Below are 18,110 nucleotides of genomic sequence, written 5' to 3'. Positions count from 1 at the left end.
AATAGCAAGGACATCTTGACTGGAAAACCTTGTCCGGAGTAGGTTAATAATTATTAAGCCTATATTAAGTCTTAGTGTGCCGGCGACCCAATCGCCAAGCCCCTTCTCCCCTTCGGCCCCATCGTGAAAGCCCAAGCGCAGCATTCGGCATACCTACTTGGTATGACCTCAAGTCCCGACATCCGGCATGTCTCACAAGTCACAACATCGCTGCTTAATGCTTAATGCTTATATTTCATGAAGACAGGCCGAGGAGTCACCGGGGAAACCTCGGGCCTTTTCCTTGCTGCCTTCCCGATCGGGCATCATGGCCAACTTGCATTCCGTCTCCTCTTCCTTGCATCGTCAAGTTGACTAGTCAGTAACTACTGTGCACATAGTACTAACTAACTAGTTAGTCGCTAGTGTGCATTACTAATTCACATCATGACGCATGGTCTGTTGGAACTCGGGAAAGGGTTTTCACCCCAACTTTTCCCCCAAATTAATTCGTGTGCATTCATGCATCTTCCACGTGACTTGGGGTTGTCAAATCCGGGGTTGACAGCATTCATCGTGCGGCTCTTCGTGAGGTCTACCACTGTATCATATCCTCTGCTCAACCTCTTCCTTGCATTCCTAAGGAAGCTTCTTCCATTCTCACGGGGACCCTTTCTGCCATCCCTTCCGGCTTCTTCGGAATGAAAGACAGGCATTTGCCGGGCACAACGTGGGGGTTCCTTTCAAGCTGGCGGGGTCGGACCGCATTGGCATCCAAATCAACCCGGTCACATCATGTAGAAAGTACTCCGTAGAGACTAGAGAGTCATGTCAGACTATCCGACTCGTCGGTCACCGTCATTCCGGCCGATAGAATGGACTGACTCTACGTCATTACCCACGGGGTCCCTCCGACAACTGGAGCTACTAGGGAGACTAGATCCCACGGGGTAGAGACTGAGAGGATCCTCATCACACCAGGAGTGGCACCATGGACTGCCTGAGCGTTATTTTCTGTTCCCCCACCGGCAAAACTTCGGCAGAGGACTATGCCGACCGAAGGAGTAAAGCAAACGAAGTCATCTTCCCCCGGCTGGGCACCAACGGGCCGTTAAAACCTCGCGATTGGCATGGGCTTTTTCGGTTGTGGAGTCCCAGCTCGGCACGAGGCCGACCCCGGCTTTTTTAGCCCTCATCCAACTCCAAATTCCGGCTTTGCGGGCCTCCGCATTCTCCACTCCAGCAAATACCGGGAATGCGCCGCAACCGGCCAGGGGACTTGTATAGGTATATAAGAGGATAAGTGCTGGGGGTGGATGATGAGGGATAGGAGCTCACAGCCAGAAACTCGACACGTCCGGCGCATCCAACCATGAAGGTTCCGGCCGACCACGCCTTGCTGCTATCTGGCCTGCTGTTGGCTCCCTCCGTGGGTGGCAGCACTTGCCAGGCACCGATCAACCATGTAGGCGAGCCAAACAGCTACGTCCAGCCTCTCAACACCTCCATCCTCACTCCCTATGGCGGCTCCCCGCCGGTATTCCCCTCTCGTAAGTGCTCCATATCCCATGAGCAGCCGTGAAGTATCGCTCACTCCCTCGTAGCTCGAACCAAGGGCAAAGGTGGCTGGGAAAAGGCCTTGGCCCAGGCGAAGAACTGGGTATCGCAGCTCACAGTCGAGGAGAAGGCCTGGATGGCCACCGGTCAGCCGGGTCCGTGTGTGGGTAACATTCTCCCCATCCCACGTCTCAACTTCACCGGTCTCTGTCTGCAAAATGGTCCCCAGTGCATTCAGCAGGGGGACTACTCCAGCGTCTTCGTCAGCGGTGTGTCCGCCGCGGCCAGTTGGGATCGCAAGCTGCCCTACGACCGAGGCTACGCCATGGCTACCGAGCACAAGGGCAAGGGTACCCACGTCGTCCTGGGCCCCATTGCTGGTCCTCTTGGACGCAGTCCCTACGACGGACGCACCTGGGAAGGCTTCGCGGCTGACCCCTACCTGACCGGTGTCTGCATGGAGGAGACCATTCTCGGGATCCAAGACGCCGGTGTGCAAGCCAACGCAAAGCACTTCATTGCCAACGAGCAAGAGACACAGCGTAACCCTACCTACGCCCCGGACGCCAACGCCACCACCTACATCCAGGACTCGGTCTCCTCCAACCTCGACGACCGCACCCTCCACGAGATCTACATGTGGCCCTTCGCCAACGCCGCCCGCGCTCGCGTCGCCAGCTTCATGTGCTCCTACAACCGCGTCAACGGCTCGCACTCGTGCCAGAACTCCTACCTCCTTAACCACCTCCTCAAGACCGAGCTCGGCTTCCAAGGCTACGTCATGTCCGACTGGGGTGCTACCCACAGCGGTGTCGCCTCTGCCGAGAGCGGCATGGACATGACCATGCCTGGTGGCTTCACCGTCTACGGCGAGTTGTGGACGGAGGGATCCTACTTCGGCAAGAACCTCACCGAGGCCATCAACAACGGCACCATCACCACCGACCGCATCGACGACATGATCGTGCGTATCATGACCCCCTACTTCTGGCTCGGCCAGGACAAGAACTACCCCAGCGTCGACGCCTCTGTCGGTCCCCTGAACGTGGACTCGCCCCCCGACACCTGGCTCTACGACTGGCAGTTCACCGGTCCCAGCAACCGCGACGTCCGCGGCAACAACAGCGCCATGATCCGCGAGCACGGCGCCGCCTCCACCGTCCTGCTGAAGAACGAGCGCAACGCGCTCCCTCTGCGCAAGCCGCGTAATATCGTCATTGTCGGCAACGACGCCGGCGCCGACACGCAGGGACCCTCCACCCAGACCGACTTCGAATACGGCGTGCTCGCCAACGCCGGTGGCTCTGGCACCTGCCGATTCAGCTACCTCTCCACCCCCCAGGACGCCATCACCACCCGCGCGCGCCAGTACGGCGGTAGAGTGCAGACCTGGCTCAACAACACCCTCATCACGGAGAAAACCATGCCCGAACTCTGGAACCCCGAACAGCCCGACGTGTGTCTGGTCTTCCTCAAGTCGTGGGCCGAGGAGAACGTCGACCGCACCTACCTCACCCTCGACTGGAACGGGAACGCCGTCGTCGACGCCGTCGCCAAGTACTGCAACAACACCGTCGTGGTCACCCACTCCGCCGGAGTCAACGTCCTCCCCTTCGCCGACCACCCCAACGTCACCGCCATCCTGGCTGCCCACTACCCGGGCGAGGAAGCCGGTAACGCCATCGCCGATCTCCTCTTCGGCGATGCCAACCCTTCCGCTAAGCTGCCCTACGTGATCGCCTACAACGAATCGGACTACAACGCCCCAATCACCACCGCGGTGGCTACCAACGGCACCTACGACTGGCAGAGCTGGTTCGACGAGGAGCTCGAAGTCGGCTACCGCTACTTCGACGCCCACAACATCCCCGTCCGCTACGAATTCGGCTTCGGTCTCAGTTACACGACGTACAACCTGACCAAGCTGGTGGCGGCTAAGCCGTTCGCCACCAACCTGACTGCCCTGCCGGAGCAGCGCGCGGTCCAGCCCGGTGGTAACCCGGCTCTCTGGGATACCGTGTACACGCTGACCGCGCAGGTCAGCAACGCTGGTAGTGTGGCTGGCTACGCCGTTCCGCAGCTGTATGTTGGCTTCCCGGATACCGCGCCGGCGGGTACCCCTCCAAGCCAGCTGCGTGGATTCGACAAGATCTGGCTGGAGGCCGGCGAGACCAAGAAGGTGACGTTTGAGCTGATGCGGAGAGATGTGAGTTACTGGGATGTGACGGCGCAGGACTGGCGCATCCCGGCGGGAGAGTTTACCTTCAAGGCTGGGTTCAGTAGTCGGGACTTTCATGCTAATACGACGGCTACTTTCTTTAGAAAGTGAGGTGGTGAAGGATGTTTATGATGTGATATGTAACTAGCATGAAGCATATGATTGTATTTTATGATTTTGATTGTAGATAGTTGCTAATCTAGTTATGTCCGTGACACTTGTGATTGTAAATAGGTGCTAATCTAATTATGTCTGTGACAATAGCGATCGTAGATAGTAGCTGATCTAATCATGTCTGCGACGCCCCGAATTATTCTGTGAGACTTTCGACCAGCTCCCCCTAGTCCCCTATTCTGATCATCTGTCTGGACAGACTCTGCTGAGAGAGTCTGACCACCGGCGTTCGACTCCACCCCATATAGCCATCCAAATGCCGGTATTACTACTGCTTAGTACCAAGAACAACCGGCACATTCTTCCCACTTCTTTTCGACAATCCTTGCTTGTCCGATTGCCGACATTGCCGAAAGACACTCCCCAGGTTACCATCTATGTCCACATTTTAATAAGCCCAGGCTTATCAATCATATGTGTAAGGACACTTTCCACACTTCTCTTATCCGGTTCGAGTCGCCGGAGCCGGACTTTGCAATATAGAATTCAATGTCCCATTTCATATCTCTCAACGGGTAGTGGGACCGACGGTGCCATTTCTCCTCCCCAGACCCAGTTGGCACGTCCTTTCGATATCTTGGGTACCATTGATGCTTGGAGGAAATTTAGCGAGTAAGCTTGATTGTTCGCAGGCACCATGTTACTGCCTCACTCAATCTCAGCGATGGCGATTTCTTTTCTGTATGAGGAGTGCCTGAGTTTTGTAACTCTTGACTAATATAAAGCAGGAATATCCATCCTTTGGATGTAGCATGTATCGAGTATTTGAAGCAGTCAATCCAAAGAGAATCAGTCTTTGGTTGATCGAGACTATACACCCCGTGCTGTAGGTTTGGTCAAGGTTATTAATAGACGATTGTCAGGGTCACGAGTGAACTCCTTCATGACCCTGTGGCGCTCTCTCGCAGACATCCTGGTGTGGAATAATCCAGTCCAGCTTCAGTGAGTGCTGCTGGGATGTACACTTCCTCCCTAGGGAAGTACGTCCAGATCAATGCTTTCTCTTTCTTCAGAAACACCTGGTCCCGCAAAATTGGCAGCATTGCTCTCATCTTAGATGCATCTCCGAGGAGGAACTCAAGCCTCTGGTATTCTTATTGTACTCAGGTCCATCAGACACCGTTATGTTTGTTTTTGCAGTCTGCCAGTGCCGACTGTAGAAGACTTTTGCCTCACTTTCTGCACCATGGTCTTGCTCTCCGGTACAGGCCAGACACGACCAGGTCATTCAACATGCTAGGCAGACTGCTGGGCCGCTGTCACTAGTATCAAGCTCAGACTTTGTCGATGTTTATAAGCCCGAGCCAACTTGTTCCAAGGATAAGGGAGCAGAGTTCGCCCATATGCTGATGAGCGTGCTTCATTCCGTCTCTGTCGATAATAAGCAGACGCTTCATGTATACGGACTCGTATGTTTCATGTTCGTCTGGATCGAGAGATGGTATAACTCGCAGCGTTCTCGAAACCAGTCGCTGCTGGCCGGTGGAACTTATCAGTGTAGAGTCCGCATTGTGGCCAACTTCTATGGAAAGCAACAAGCCAGGACGCCCGTAGATCGGGTGAGCAATCCTGGTTTAGATCAAGGGGCCCGTTTGTTATAAAAAGTCATCCAACCTAATGACCTCTTGGAATGTCGATGTATAACAGTCGTCCGAACCATCAAGGCTATGCTCGAGGGGCGATTGTAGAGCGAGTATTGTAATATATTGTGTTTGGATGCGCTCCCTCGTGGTAGACCAATGGGTAAAGGCAGCGTTATATTGTAGTTGTTGCTCCTCCGGAGCTCTGGTTTCTGCATCATGTATCTGGCTATTTGTCCTGCTGCTGTTAGCTATATGATTTCTGTATAGGTTATTCTTGATTACTAACCTGTAGTTTCTGACATTTACCCATATCGCGGTAGATCTAGAAATCGTTGAGCTCGGGTATCTGTTCTCTGATGAACAGCGATCACCGAAGAAAGTCGAGCGATTGTCGCCGTGACTTGGACCATTATGCGTCCGCCACGCTTGTACATCTCTCTGATTATCCAGCGAGTCAGGAAAGTCCTCAACCTGTGTTGTCATTTGCAGGAACATATGACAGACTTAAATCGCTGAGAACTTTGTTCTGGCGCCAGTGAAGGTTGATTGGCGAGACATTTCAAAGCCATACAGTGACAGCTCGGTTGATCGTGGTAGCCAGACGCGACGTACTGCATTGCATGTATATAGGAACCTTCCAAGAACCATCGGGTCCAGAAACAAGTACCCGCTCGCTTGGCCATTGACGAGGGGATCGACAGGAGCCGGTCAGAGACTTCTTGCATCATGATAGCTCAGATGATCATGGGCCGTATATAGACACTCGCAGGGAAGTTGATGCAGGCCCTTCAATGGAGAAAGCTACCTGGCTTGGGGTTTGAGTTATCTGCGTCGCCTGAGCTTTGTCCTGTTGTAATACTGGAGCAACGCTGTCTCGTAGAATCCGTGCCGTGGGGTTCACTAATGGTGATAGCTCGTTGATGAGACCTGGCTTTGGCTTTTGATGAATGTGTCGTGCAAATGACACCGTGAAGATGGAAGATGAAATGAATGAAAAGAATGTGAGATGAAACGACAGATGGAAGATGAAGATGTGGATGAAGACGGTATATAGTCTGAACAAATTGAACGAGTAGAAGAGTGGAATTATAGACCAGGAAGAGCGACGATGTCTCCGTAAGCAACTGCGACATTAGAAAGCAGCTGGGTGATTTTGAGCATTTTCAGAAACACCACTTTTGAAGCGTACCTGGCAATAGATGAGGATTGACTGCGTGTTGAGATGGTCGGTGGTTCTTCGATCGCCATTGTCATTATTCAGCTGTAGTTACTCGTATCGAGATCCTCGATAGGGAAACACATAAAGTTTCATGCCACTATCCTAGAGAAATGAGGTGGGAGTACCGTCAACTTCAGAACGTTGTCGCAGAGTGGCCATAAGAAGCAAAAAGAGGCACGTGTAGTCGATCTAGACCTGCCCCGTTTCTTCTACCTTTCGTGGAAGAAAGTCATCGTGGGCAGATAATCCTCCCGCTGCGTCTCACGCACAGGCACACATCTGATAACGAGATGAGGATCGGTCGTAGTATAAAGAACCCCAAAGGATACCTTCTAATTCCTCCACCCCAAAGGCTGTTGGCATCCTGTCCAGTGCTGTCTGTAGGCCTTCTCTAGCCTCTAAATTTCTTTTCAACAGATACCTGCAACTGAACGGTGTCCTTTTCAGCGTGTGCAGCTGTGATGGTATCCACAGTATAACAAGCAAAGCTGCACCTCTCCAGCAATTCGTCTATTTTGGCGGGTCGTAAGCAGACAATGATATGATGTGCCCGCCAAGACCTTGTACGGAGTCAATGATATCTCATCCCTTGCATCCCGGAGGTCCTTCTTTGGAATGTTCTCCACGGTAGTGTCCTCGCAGTCCGGTGCTGCAGCCCTCACCTCCGCTTTCACCTTCCGTAAACAGTGTTCGATAAGTTGAAATTGCCAGTATGGCTCTTCTAAATTCGGTACATCGGATATAGGTTTTAGGTGCCGTTTGGAGGGTGGAATGAGTTCTTCCTCCCAATGTGGGAGGGTGTGTTGGGGTCGTTGGGGGCATAGAGTCTCTGGTACAGCAGGACTCACTCAGCCTTGCCTAGGAGTAGACGGGACTGATGGAGTGGGTGGGGTAGGAGAGGCAGTTAATATATTGAGAAAGTCTGTCGAAGCGAACCCCCGGAGCCATTTTGCCTCTTGGCGAAGATCGCCCTGTTAGGGGCACATCCCGTGAAACGGACAATGTGTAGTATTGCCGTATCATGCGGACAAGGGTGAGATAACGATTGCGATGTGACTTGTCGAAGCCTTCTAGTTATCAATGGATGACGCTGACTCTGCTGTCTGCGGCAAAAAGAGTTAGCGGAATGACTTGGAATTATGGTCAATGATACGTACGCCCGTTGAACGCATTGTCCTATTTTCTTTCGCATCAACCTGCGACAAGTTTGCTCGTCCCTTGTCGTAGCCTTTATCATTTAGGCAGCGATTATCTGTTGTAAGGTATTGATGGGAACCCAAACAGTCAGAGGATGACGAGACTGTTGCCTGAAACCTGCGTTCAGTGAAACACCCCGAACAGATGATAGTGGCTGCTCCTGCTCTAGGCCAAAGATAGTTGGGGTCCATGTAGTCCGTCTTTCGAGAGAGGGTATTATTGAAACAGAACAGACGAGGGCTGAGCTTTCGCAGTGATATCTTGCTGCCCAGCGCATGATCCATTGGGCACACTGCGTCTGAGCGAGAACGAGGCGAAGCTCTTTTCCTCCGAATTGAAAGGAACACCCCGTCTCGAGGTGCCGGTATCCAGTGTTTGCTCCGTAAGGCTCCTTGTCTGTCCAACATTCGCTGGTGCGCACGCAAAGTTTTCAGCCGAATGGTAATTATAATCGGTGTACCAGATGCTATATCTCCGCCTCATATGTGCACCATGTGCTGGTATATTCGTAGTGGCCCGACGGCATGTGGCTTGTTTATGGCACATATCCGTTTTCATCTCAGTCCCTGAATTCGCTGGTTGCTATCCATAAGGACGACGCTGAGAAATGAAACCAAACCATGAGATGCACCATTTTGCTGACTATCGGGGAGATTAACCACTGGCTGGGTATACAGTGTCAGTAGCCGTAGCTAACTAATATGACTCAGGTTCCCATTACCTGTGTGCACCACAGAATCATCCAATCAAACCCGCAGAGCTGACGAGTCTGTCTAGTTCCCCATTAGACCCAGAAAGATTCGCCTGTGCGGCTTGTTGAATATGCCATTAGTTGTTCTTCAGACTTGAGAACAGCGAACTGGCAGTGAGCAGGTAAATCTGGTATTTTCCGTACAACCAGCGTATGATAAGACGTCTTATACGGGTATGCAGACGCCCGACAGTGACGACAGGGAAAGGTCGTAGGAGAAAGTTGATATGGGAATGTTTCTCGTTCGCCCGGTAATCCTTTTGAAAGTAGACGCTCTCTGTCCAAACGAACACTGCTAATCTGCAGGCCAAGCACATCGTATAGTGGCTTATCAATAGTGGAAAGTATTAGAATTCATTCTCCATCGCCTGCCTGTGAAGTATCTCTGCCAAAGCGGGTGACCGGATCAATCTCCGTTCCAGAGTTAATTCTATAGGCTTTAGTGCGTAGCCTAGAGGAGCTTGAATTGCGATATATGTTCCAGGTTGACTGTCCATCAGTTCTGTCTTGTGTTTGCTGTATGGCTAGGAGAAGACGCGCGACTTGGGCTAACCCGCGAGTTTTGATTGTAACTGTGTACACGTCCATGAGCCTCCTCACCAGATCTGTCGGTATAATCTGGAAGTATAGCCCCGAATATTAGAGACACTGATGTTGCCTTCCTATCTCCTCGGCTGAGTTGATAGAGATGCTTGCAGGAGATGGGATTGAGTTGTCTGATGCTCGTGTAGGATAGCTTGTTGGAAAGGGTGGAAAGGCGAAGCACACACCGTCATGGAAACACTCGCCGAATGTAGCTCGGTCCATATGCATGACTCCCATTGGTAATAGGTACAGTCAGATTCCCTTTCCCCTGGGGTTCAGATTCCTTCGGGGTCGACTCGAAATCAGAGGATAGACGTACGGACTCGTGGTCTATCGTGAAGGTGAGTCACCTGGTCTCCGTTGCCGGTGAACCCAAATCTGTGTCCTCTGTAGCCTGAAAGTTCTCTAGGCACTTGGATTTCGAGCAGATCGTAAAGCCGATTATCCATTCTCATACCCTCGATATGACTATCGATGAAGGTAAATTCTCTAAGCCCATTGCCTTTTTGCAAGCGACTCCAGCAGTTTTGTCAAACTTTGAGTACTGCTTTCTCACACAGTCGGTTTGCAGGCGTGACGGTACGTCTGCTGTTGCTTGCAAGTCGCTTAAGACGCCGAGTCAATGTAGGAGGTTATAGCCGTTCTTTCCTCGTTACAACCCGCCTTCCGCTCTTCGTCCAGCGATCTTTCTCACTGTTGCCAGCAGTTGACAAAAGCCTGACTGCTGGGTTTTGGCATTGATTTTGCGAGTTCGAGAGCTAGTTATCCTGCGTCGAAAACACTACCCATAAAGAGGGAGGTAGCACCCAGAACCATGGCGTTCGGAAGAACATATGCTGTTGGACATGAGCTCTTGAACTTCACGGTCGATGATCAGCTCATAGTACTGCAGGGAAACAAGAGCGATGAGCGTTCGCTTCTCGAGAGGTTTGGCCTGTTAATCCTGCAACGTAGCTGGGGAACATACTAGATTGGAGGGAAGTCCTACCTCAGCTACCGTTAACCCGGAAAGGGCCACATCCTGAGCTGTTTCCACGCCGGCTTTGCTGTCCCACTGTCTGGCAGATGCTCAGGGAATGCAAAGGGGTTTCCTTCAGCTCCGGCTCCAGGTCGATCCGATTGATTATTCAGAGAGGCGTTCACCTTGCCTCAAATTAGTGCGGGGGCTTGTATTTCAGCTGTTGTGGGCTTCCTCATAGATATGCTGATTAGTGTATGGCTGGCAAATGCAGCGGATGATGTGCTGAGGCGCTGTAAGAGTGGCCCGGAATCCGGACGGCAGACGTTGCATATACCCAAGACCAAGTCTTCTCGAAGGTAGGCATCACACAACAGGTCAGAAGGGCCGGATCTGATAGTCGACGTCTGGAATTACATTTCCGAATTGCTGACTCCCTACCGGTTCTTCGTAAGAAGGTGGTAGTTGATCCGAAGAAGCAGCTGCAGCAGAGCAACAACCCAATCATCTTAGCGACCGAATGACTTGCGTGTCAAATTTTGTGATACGTTGCTGCTTTTTTGGTATATAGATATATACTGTCGCCCGGAGAGATGATCTGCTGCCTCATTGCTGGGAGGTAATGCAGTGCAGTGTCGCTCTTGACTGGTGTCTGTTGTAGCGGAGCAGGCATGATGCCAACCCAATCGCCCAAATACTAGTATGATGGGAGCCAGGTAATCAGCGAGCTCCATTCTTTATTGAAAATTGGATGTTTCATCGACGGCATATTCCATTTCGTCCAGTCAGATGATTATATAGCGGTCGGCTGTTGTGGATCGGAATGTAGAAACCAGTAATGGCCGGTGATCTTTTCCATTCGCCAAGATGGATTCTTTTTCAAGCGACTCGTATCTTCGTCATGACTGAGCTGTACTGTATCGCAGTCTGTTTCTCAGTGTTGGGGCGAATAGCCTCTTGATCATAGATCATAGTATATCGATTGCACTAGCGTCGTATCCGCAAACGTGCTAAAGGCGATGAGTTGAAGGAGGCTAAATGCTTCATCTCTGCTGCGAACCCAGTCTCAGTAATCATTCTTGATGTGCTGTAAGGAGTGACGGAGCTAAATGGACTTACCTCCAGAAGTAATAACACGCTGCAAGAGTACTGCGTGGACTGCAGTTTAGAATCAGACGTTGTGTCGCTCTCTGCGCCCCAGGTCTCTGGGAAGCATGGTCCACACAAGTGACAGTCCAAGCTTTTGCCTTATGCCCCGAGTCTGTTAGACACGCAGTATATATAAGCCCGTCCGAAGGCTGAGGTGTATAGCTCAGACTTTTTCGCAGCTTAATAAGAGATGGCTAACACCCAGAGCGAGCTAAGGGATGTGTCAGGATAGTCTTGGTATCGACAAGCTGTAATGCAACTGAGTCTCATCTGATAGATTAAGTCAAGCAAGCACGTTCTTAATGACAAGTGTTGACTAACTCTTGCAGTCCATGTATATGATAAATGTCACTTGATAGAAAGGATGTTTCTGAGGATTCTTCTTGACCTCTGAGGAAGATGGTTTATAAGATGTATGTGAGAGATGGGAGAATGAAGAAGAGAAAGCGAGGAAGAGGGAGAAGGACCGGCTTTATATAGAGCAGTCAAGGCATTGAATGGCTGCCGACAGCTTCAAGGACGGTGATGGGATACGACCGGATTCAATACGGCTATAATGGAATTACGCTGTGGTGATGGGAACTATTCACGAAAGGCATTCAACTTTGCGCTCTTGTGTGACTGTCGTACATATAGGGTTGTAGAGCAGTTAATGGGATTATACTAATCCTTGTATTATCCTAAGAGAACAGATCCTGAACTTCACGCAGATGAACTCACTGGCTCTGCTTTCTGATATCCAGCGTGAAGAGGAATGATATGCACAGTATGTGCTTCCTTCACTACATCACATCGGCGCAGGTCGTATTGTGATTACAGGAACAAGCAAGCACTTCTACAGCCAACGATGCAATTCAAGGCAAGCCTTGACTGCACAATCGTCATGACGACGCTTGCAAAAAGGCACGCTTCTTCATGCAACACCAGCGGGTGTATCGCCAAACTGAAATCCAAGATAGTATCATAGCAACGTAAAATAAGTCTATATAATTCTCAACCTGTACGCACCAGCGTATCCACCTGCCTCGCAGCAGCAATTGACCTCTGCAAGACATTCAACTCCTCCGCCGTGAGCGATCTAACCTCACCACCAACCATGCAACTATGATCCTGCTTCCTTGCTCCCTTGACCCACTCGGCATCGATCATCCACTTATCCGGTACCTCATAGACATCCTCCATCCCAATCTGCCCCTTATTCTTCAACAGACTCCCGTTATACCACAGCAACCGCCCCTTGGCATCCACATGTGCAATCACAAAACTACATACCCCGACTCTTCCATTATCATCAACATTCTCCCACCCTACAATCCCCCCGTAATGCTTCGAAAACTCATACTCCGCGCCCGCCAACTCCAACCCCAACCACCAACTCTCCTTATCTCCGTAGGTAATCTTGTACGTCGTTTCCTCGCGCACGTCGTACGTATTCTGCCAGCAGATATGCAACAGTCCCATGAATGTATCGGGTCTGCGTTTATCAAGCACCACGAGACCCGAGTCGGCTTCTTCCGCGTAATCTTCCGTCCAGACGAGCGAGGCATCCATCTCCTTACTGGGCCGACGGATCTGATCGCGCCACCACTCGTGACGGCCTTCGAAAGCGTGTTTCCACAGCAGCCGGTCGTGGAAGAGCAGCGCGCCTTTGTTGATGAATGCATCGTGTTGGAGAACCGCTTCTGGGGGTTGCAGGAAAACGGCGTCGGCGTCTGCCAGGATAACTTTCTCGAAGGGGGCGGCTAGTGCCGCGAAGGGCTTGATGGCCCAGCCGCCGGTTTGGAGTTTGAGGGTCGTGTCGTCGAAGACGGCGAGGATGTTGAGGAAGGTGATGGCGGGGCCAGCGCCGGACAGAGACCACAGGTGGTTGCGGTTCGTCGGGGAGAGGTCATCATCGCCTGCGTAGACGACTTGGATGGGCAGAGTCGAGTTGAGGACGGAGCGGACAGAGGTAATGAGGTGGGCAGCGTAACGGAGGGTGTGGTCGCTGGTTGGGATGACGATACCGGCTGAGTTGGGCTCGAAGGAAGCGCGCAGGTCTTGTACTGGGTGGTGGGAGGATCTAGAATGGTGGTGCGGAGACTCCTTGGGAGGTAGCAGGAAGGGGTATTGAGCGACGGCGACTTCTTCGATGGCGTTGTGCAAAATCGACTGGGTAGAGGAGTCCTGACAGGTTTCGGCTTGGATGAGCCAGTCGCGGAGAATTCGGTTGCGGCGGCCAAGCTCGCCGAATTTCTCTTTGAAGGGTTTCTGGATGGGGTAGTCCGCAAAGTATTGCGACAGATCGGATATTAGGGTGGTATCTATCGTGATGGTCTCGTTGGAGGATGACTGAGTTGTGGGCTTCTGTCCGTGACCGAATCCGAGGACTTGAGTGGTCGTTGATGCCGGTGGAAGCAGCATAAAGATGGACAGTGCAAAGATGACTGCGACAGCGGCGATGATAATCCGGAAGCCTCGCTGGCTTCGGATCGCCGCGAAGTGGCTCATATTGTGCGAGAACAGTTTTCTAGACTCATCCCAGGCCATCGTGCAAGGAAGAATCTGGTTGAAAGAACATGGGTCGTCAGCGGGACTATGGGGAGCAACTTCCGTGAAGAAGATTGCTTCTGCCTGCACGGATGACGTTGACAGTGGGCAAACCTGCAAGGCCGGAACCTGATGGGCCTCGCGCCATGACCGGGGGCAATGACATGTTTTTAAGCAGTACTTAGATTAACAGATTAGCGAGTAGGAGGAACTTTCGGCTCCGGTGCATACGTGGATCCCAGATCAGGATCCAGCCGGGCGCCGCTAACTCGGGGCCAGAAAATAAGGGGTACACGAGACCCATTGCCAAAATATAACGAGTCTGACTGCTTTCTTACCAGTCCAGTGGGCGGATGATGGGGCCTAGTAGGGCTGAACCCCTAGCAAGTAGAAAGGTCCCCTGAGTTCCGTTGATGGTCGGGTCGGCTGGGTATGGATCTGGAGTCCGGTCAGGCCAAAGGCCCAATCGAGCCTATCGAGAAGCTAATCATGCTTTTTTCCTGGCTAAGCCTCGCTGGGCCCACCGGATCCAGTGGAGTTGAACCAATGGTCATCTGCATCAGTCCACTAGCAAGGCTCTTTTCGGGTTCCGATTACTCACGTATTAGCCTCCTCTCTGGATGCTGAAGCCTGAAGGAGATTTTTGCCGATCGCTCCTCCGGCAGTGGTTGAGCATTCCTAAGATCCATTGGATTATTTGGTCCATTAATATAGTGGATTCCGACCAGTTCCGAAGAAACCCAGCGCAGATAGGGGCACCATAGGCATCGAGGCAGATGTCGTGTTTAGACTTTCATCAGAGGGAAGGCAAACTCTGTTCTGGCACCCCCGATCGGAATGCTTGTTAACCCGAACCAGTAGGCATCTGGGCAAACAATAGTAGTCTGTAAGCACTGCAGAAATTGTGAAATCTCCGATGATCATACTATTTATGGCACCAGCTGACCATCCACCATTCCACTATTACGAGAGTCAATAATCTCTGCCACAGTGGCTGGCTGTTTAGCAGATAAGCTGCGATAAGGAGACTGCTATGCTCGGGGACAGTTGGACAGTGCACGAGAATGGCGCAGTCACTCAGCTTAATTCAGAACAAAACCCAAGAAAATCCTTCCATATTCGGTATAATTAATCTAAATTGTGTTGTGAATAACTAACTAGTTATCCATGATTAGTAATATGTGCATTGCACCACTTTGTCACTGCAATTGTAACTTGATACAGGCAAGTTCACACAGAACACATAACAAAATCAACCAATCTGTTTCTCATATCCCATATAAACTCGGTATAAATCAAGGCAAAGATGTGCATCACTTCATCTGCTGCCACACACGTCTGCCACGTGTCTGGCCTGGAGAGCAGATCATTGTCGAAATCGTCTCTCGGAGACTAAACATCGCCATACCCCACCTCCCCTCATCAAGTGCAGAAAGTGAACGTCGTCCATGATGTTTCTCACTTCAATCCTCTTAAACCACTTTCGCATAGAAGATGCCATCCACCCTCTGCGACAGATGCCAAGTCCTATACTTCAGCGCTGAGTCCCTAGCTCGATACGGCTTCACGGAAGTGGGAACAAAAACCGGCAGCCCCCACCTGGTATTCCCAGCTGGGCAGCATGCAATCGATATCGAATTTGACTGTCGCGATGACCTCCCTGAGTTACCGGCTCTCAGGGCGTCCGGCGAGGCAGGATGCCCGTTCTGCCCAGTGCTCCGGGATGCACTGCTGAAGGGCATCAGCGAAAATCGTCTTCGCAACTGGGTCCTGGGGGAACATGACCATGGACAGTTTACAGTCAAAGTGGTCAAGGTGACATTAATGGCCGAGTTTAGAGCATTGTACTACGAGAAAAGTAAACTCTCTGCGATCAGTATGGGATGGGATGTTCTCAGGCCAGGAGAAGATCGGTATGCGGGCGACTTTACTGGGCCTGATGGTTTAATCTATTTCAAGCTACGTGCGCACTCTGGTGGGTTATCGTCTTTTCTGCTTACCATGGGTGACATTGATGTGGGCATCCAACTGGGACGATATGTGTGTTAACTACTACTAGATGACCCCCTTGCGCGCTATCTGGGCATCGCATATCCGCATCCCGATGAAGATAGGCTCTCCACCCAAAACACAAAGGCTATTCGAGATCACTTGGTCGACTGCGACATCAACCATAAACACGTCTCCAGCATTATCCGTTCGGGGAGGTCGATATCGGACAGGTTGCCTCGACGGCTTATTGAGATCACTGAAAGCCAGGAAGGGAAAAAATTACGCTTAGTAGAGACGAAGGATATAAACAGCCATGGATCAAACTGTCAAGATGAATCCGCATGCCCGAAATACGCTACACTCAGCTACCGTTGGGGCTCCGACGAATTCCTCACCACCACGCCGAGCAACCTCCAAGCGCACTGTCAAGATATCCCATTATCACCATTCTCGCCAGATGACCCCACAGCGACTCTGCCGCCGGGTTTCAGAGACGTCGTTGACATATGCTGTGCGCTAGGCATTTCGTATCTATGGATCGACAGTCTCTGCATTATCCAGAAAGAGACCAAAACCACCGACAAGGCTCTCCTTGAGATTCAACAGGGGCAATCCCGACGCGATTGGGCCATAGAGTCGACCAAGATGCACAGCATTTACATGTCATCGTACCTGACAATCTACTTAATCGCCACGGATACGCCTCTTCAAAAAGTCTTAGACTACCCTGTATCCAGCTCCGAATCCCTGATCCCCATTACATACTCCATCAAGAATCGCCCGGACATCCACGGCACATTCTTCCTCGAGCCCTCATCCTACACCGGCGAACTGGACCACCTTTTCTGGAACCCATACCTAGCCGCCGAGGACGAACTCGACTCATCAGTATGGAACACCCGCGGCTGGACGTTGCAGGAACGCCTCCTATCCCCCCGAAAACTCTACGTCGGCGTAACCGACATGCTGGGCCTAGGATTATTGACCTGTCCCTCGCCCAAGGACTACGGACGCGACGTCGAGCTCATCAAACGGCCCCGACGTCACAAGTCGCTCGATAAGCTCGAAATCGGCGGACGATCATCTGCGACCGGGGCAGATGATCGTCCCGACAAGCCAACCTTATACAACGCCTGGTACAAAATCGTCGAAGACTACACCTGTCGCGATCTGACCGTTCCAAGCGACAAGTTACCTGCCCTGGCCGGCATCGCACGCACACACGCTGTCGCCTTAAACGACGAGTACCTGGCCGGGATCTGGGTGCAGGATCTGGCGACGGGACTGCTTTGGGGCACCCGGAATGCGATGGTCCCTGGCTCGGATCGGTACTTTGGCGAACGCGAACGTCAACCGATGATCCCTACAGAACATTATCGGGCGCCGACTTGGTCGTGGTGTGCTAATGATGGGGCGGTTGAGTTCCTGGTAAACTATCTGAAGAATCCCCGATCGGAGATTGAGGTGCTCGGTCACGATCTAATCCCGCAGTACGAAGGAGACAGCTATGGACAACTGGCCGTCGACCAAGGGGATAAGGGATATGTGAAGCTCCGAGCGAAGGTCAAAGTGGCTCTGATGGAAGATCGTTTTCCACCAATACCAGAATTCATGCTGCTGGATTTCCCTGAACTGGGACATCGCGATCCCGAGGCGGAAAAGAAAGAATTTCAATTGCGACGTGTTCAAGTGACCGATGGTTCTGGTGAGATCAAGGAGGAAACGATATTTCTGGATCATGCAGGGTATAATCCCGATGAAGAAGAGGTGTATTTGATGCTTGTATCCAGGGGTGATCAGCCGGTCTGGGAGAAGCCTGGTGAGTTCGAAGTTGGGGTTCGGTCTGCTGGGTTGGTGCTGCGGAAATGTTCCCATCAGACGAGATTGCAGTTCGAGCGGATTGGTTTCTATTCGCATTTGTGGGATTCAGGTCTTACTCCTGTCTTTGATGATTGTGAGCCGCAGATTGTCTATTTGGTGTGATGGTGGCAGTCTTCGAGTGTTCTATAGATAGAGCGTGTTAGAGGAGAAATTCCCATGCTGTTTCCAACAGTTTACTATAACTAAGCGCCTGGCTCGACTTGTAGCTTATTCCCTTAATAGCCGGGCTATACTATGACTGTTGTATTTTCTAGTATATATAAGATCCGAGGATCTTGAAAAGAAGTTAATATAGCCTACGCACCAAAAAAACAAGGTAGTAGAGAAAGCCTAGAAGA

The 18,110-nt window shown here is 51.5% G+C and overlaps 3 protein-coding genes across 3 annotated transcripts; 2 read left to right on the top strand and 1 right to left on the bottom strand.

Moving 5' to 3' along the window:
* Positions 1-1,351: 1,351 nt before the first annotated feature.
* On the top strand, positions 1,352-3,865 carry ASPBRDRAFT_131655 (beta-glucosidase; the record flags this gene model as incomplete). The annotated part of the gene is made up of 2 exons (XM_067618354.1): positions 1,352-1,529; positions 1,584-3,865. The coding sequence occupies 2 exons, from the start codon at positions 1,352-1,354 to the stop codon at positions 3,863-3,865; spliced, it is 2,460 nt and encodes an 819-aa protein (XP_067476090.1).
* An 8,498-nt stretch (positions 3,866-12,363) lies between these two features.
* On the bottom strand, positions 12,364-13,860 carry ASPBRDRAFT_132531 (putative alpha-1,3-mannosyltransferase; the record flags this gene model as incomplete). The annotated part of the gene is made up of 1 exon (XM_067618450.1): positions 12,364-13,860. One exon carries the CDS (start codon positions 13,858-13,860, stop codon positions 12,364-12,366), a length of 1,497 nt encoding a protein of 498 aa, XP_067476089.1.
* Positions 13,861-15,393: 1,533 nt separating this feature from the next.
* On the top strand, positions 15,394-17,874 carry ASPBRDRAFT_198431 (uncharacterized protein; the record flags this gene model as incomplete). The annotated part of the gene is made up of 2 exons (XM_067621205.1): positions 15,394-15,874; positions 15,959-17,874. 2 exons carry the CDS (start codon positions 15,394-15,396, stop codon positions 17,872-17,874), a joined length of 2,397 nt encoding a protein of 798 aa, XP_067476088.1.
* Between the last annotated feature and the right edge of the window lie 236 nt (positions 17,875-18,110).

Source organism: Aspergillus brasiliensis (assembly GCF_001889945.1).
Source record: "Aspergillus brasiliensis CBS 101740 unplaced genomic scaffold ASPBRscaffold_11, whole genome shotgun sequence".
NCBI lineage: Eukaryota > Fungi > Ascomycota > Eurotiomycetes > Eurotiales > Aspergillaceae > Aspergillus > Aspergillus brasiliensis.
The sequence above is the reverse complement of the archived record's forward strand: the minus strand, read 5'-3'. Positions and strand labels throughout refer to the sequence as shown.